The sequence below is a fragment of the Prunus avium genome, chromosome 6 (genome assembly GCF_965620075.1).
Source record: "Prunus avium chromosome 6, drPruAviu1.hap1.1, whole genome shotgun sequence".
NCBI classification, from domain to species: Eukaryota; Viridiplantae; Streptophyta; class Magnoliopsida; order Rosales; family Rosaceae; genus Prunus; species Prunus avium.
Genome location: NC_142289.1, coordinates 26,441,351 through 26,444,362, shown reverse-complemented (window position 1 = coordinate 26,444,362; position 3,012 = coordinate 26,441,351). Strand labels below are relative to the sequence as shown.

Genomic DNA, 3,012 nt, shown 5'->3' with positions numbered 1-3,012 from the left:
TCAGGATAAACCTTTTACAATTTTCAAATTATGGTAAAAAGTCTAGCTTCATATACCCAAACTTTATAATACATCAGTGTGGGTATTATGGCATTGCCATAATATTACATGTGTTAGTAAAACAGTACTATAACATATAATATTTACACTTCCACTTGTTGACTACCAACTTTTTCCCCATTTTCTGGTAAAACTGAGGGTGCCTCTGCAATTGTAACAACAACATCCATGTTGGGATTTTTTTCTTTGTTGTCAAGTTTTCCCAACTGTGATTTTTCTGGTGACACTGTGGCTTCAACAGTCTTAAAATTTGCAAGAAAGGCAAGTTCATTAACAGACTCAATAATTTTCTCACTGCAGTTGACAACATCCAGCAGAAGTGAACCAACTGTTGCTGCTGGCATCACTTCTAAGAGCTCTGTGTCTTCCCACAGCCCAGATTTAAGTAAGGATCTGAGGGACTTGGCTGCAGCCTTTGCCTTAGCCATGTGGGTTTCAGGAGAGGGTGATTTGGTCATTTCCTTGAAAGCTGATGCAAGTTCCTTCAGTGCTTTGCCAGTCTCCAAGCTCAGTTTTGTGCATGATTCTTGAATTATATTAAGAATTTCTGATGAGACCTGCAACACAAGTTAAGCATGAACACTAATTAATTATATTAATTATTAATGGTCCAATATAGCATTATGTTACTACTTAATTTTATATTATTTTTTCCGTACATGCATAAACGTAGCCAAATTGCCTAAGCTCCATTAACAATACAAACTTTAATTTATAGTGTGTTCTTTATTAATTTTATATTATATATAGTTTTATATATGTGCAGGTGCTAAATTAGTTCGACTTTTAGAAAAAAAAATGAATGTACTATTTATGGATTTTGTATTCATACTTTGTTGTCATCAGTGAGGCGGCTATGAAGTGCTTCAATCCGGTAGGCACATTGTCGAGTTAAAGTTGCAACTTTGAGGTATTGCTTCCATGGATGACAAAAATGGAAACGGCCATGTCCAGGCTCCCATCTTGCAAAATTAGCCTGAAAGTAACATAACATCTTAGTTCATTAAGAATAAGAAACATTTTTTTATATGGAGAGAGAGAGAGAGAGAGAGAGAGAGAGAGAGAGAGAGAGAGAACTATACCCACCAAGGATTCTTCACTGCTTTTAGAATTGAGAGCACTTTTATAAGCTTGTAGAAATGACTTGTCATCTTTGGACTCTGCATCCTCTAACGTTTTGAAGTATTCATCTCCAAATCCTATAAAATAAAAAATTGATTTTATCATTTGTTTAGTCTCATACCAAGAAAAGGAAAAGGGCGCAGTTCCTTAAATAGCATTGTAGTTGTAGTTATCCACGATCTTTGTTTTTGTTGCTTGTGCTATAAAAAAAAAGTATGTATTCAAATCTTATTAATTCATTTTGATAACTTAATATGTTACGTTGGTCAACTGTCAATTTTGACCACACATTCAAAAGAAAAACTTGTAGAAAATTGCTTTTGCTATGTGATAATGTTGAATGGTAAAACAACTTAGTTAAAACAAGACATGTGTTTAAAGTTATAGTGTCATACTAAACAACATTATTAGGGTTACAATAAAGAATTTGGGAATATACCTTCTAAGAAACTTCCTAGATTTTCAATGTTGGCAGCTATGAGGTTGTGAAGATCTTCGCCAGCCCATACAGGGCAAACCACTATGGAAATGATCACACAGGCAGAGCCACCAATAAAAATGGTTGCCAGCCTTTTGTGGGCCAACTCCAATATTTCATCGTCCCGCAATCCAGACACAGATATCAAAGAGAATGTCAATATAAAGATCAACAAGCCATAGTCATATCGTGCCTTGATTTGGGGAAAAAACCGTATAAAGGTTGATGTCGCAGCTGCAAAGACACAGAAGTTTGAATTTAAACATGTGATGAAGATAAAAAGGACAGCAAATATAAATTTTTTTTTTTTTTTTTTAATGAAAGAAAGCAAGTATAAATATGTTGGCTAAAAACCAAAATATTTTACCTTGTAGGAAGACAAAGAACCCAATTACTATGGGCTCACCTATCTGCCCAGATAGGCTAGCAAGGTGATGAGCTCCAATGCCAAGAGCACCAGCTAGCAGTGTTGCCAATGCTCTGTTTAAACCTTTTCCAAGAGTGGCTCCTAGAAGCATGTCCATAAAACAGTCAGAAATCAATAAATCCATTTATGGTGAGTAATACAAGAGCAACAACGTTAACATTAATTGGTCACATGATCATATATCTTTTATATAATATCTAGGGTATAAGTAATTACGTATAAACTGTCACATCATGTGGCTAGCTAATGTTGTCCAAAAACCGATGAGATATTATTAGTTTTACATTAGTGAGATATAGCTTAAGAGAGATGATCAACATACCTACTGAGAATTCAAATACAACCACAACAGTCATGACAGCCCACATTGCAGAGACACCAAAGTTGTCGTAAAGTGGCTGGTAGTAGTAGAACAATGAGACCAAGGTGAGTGCAAATCCAACTTTAAGAGAATGAAAAACTCTTCTAGGGTCATCTTGCCCAAGCTTTTTGGTGTTCTTTGCCATCTCAGAGACTTTGCAAGCAATCATATTAGGCATCGCTGTTAGCCGAACCCACCAACTAGCTAAAAGCCCTACTTTTTCATGACTTGCAGACTCCATCATCACTATGGGAAAAATAATGAATGATGTAAGACTAGCTTTGCATGAACTAATTAAAGAGAAAGTGGAGAGAGAGAGAGAAGAGAGAGTGATGCTTTTCGAGCACACCACAGGCTTCATATTTATAAGGGGAAAAGGATGTAAGTGAAGATTTTAAAAATCTTATTTGAATTCCCCGAACAAGTTTTGGTGCTTTTTGTTTTGTACGGAGAAAGTACAAGAAGTTTCACTGAAACCAAGGGTTGAAAATGCAAAGTTAAAATAAGTGCGATGTTGCTCTGGATGGATGTTGTTACCCATTAACAAGAGCCAACAATTTGATC

General features: G+C 35.7%; 1 protein-coding gene across 1 annotated transcript; it reads right to left on the bottom strand.

The window, feature by feature from the left end:
* LOC110767115 (aluminum-activated malate transporter 2-like) lies at window positions 1-2,770 on the bottom strand. The gene is made up of 6 exons (XM_021970558.2): window positions 2,410-2,770; window positions 2,028-2,168; window positions 1,622-1,894; window positions 1,147-1,259; window positions 893-1,036; window positions 1-617 (listed from the first exon to the last, which is right to left on the bottom strand). The coding sequence occupies exons 1-6, from the start codon at window positions 2,690-2,692 to the stop codon at window positions 144-146; spliced, it is 1,428 nt and encodes a 475-aa protein (XP_021826250.2). The 5' UTR covers window positions 2,693-2,770; the 3' UTR covers window positions 1-143.
* Window positions 2,771-3,012: the final 242 nt, after the last annotated feature.

Bases quoted from the DNA above. Each gene is read 5' to 3' on its own strand.
- LOC110767115 (XM_021970558.2), bottom strand. From the start codon at position 2,692: ATGATGGAGTCTGCAAGTCATGAAAAAGTAGGGCTTTTAGCTAGTTGG. The intron at 1,895-2,027 runs GTAAAATATTTT...GTGTCTTTGCAG, and splicing joins GTTCTTTGTCTTCCTACAAG to CTGCGACATCAACCTTTATA. The intron at 1,037-1,146 runs GTGGGTATAGTT...TGTTACTTTCAG, and splicing joins AAAGCAGTGAAGAATCCTTG to GCTAATTTTGCAAGATGGGA.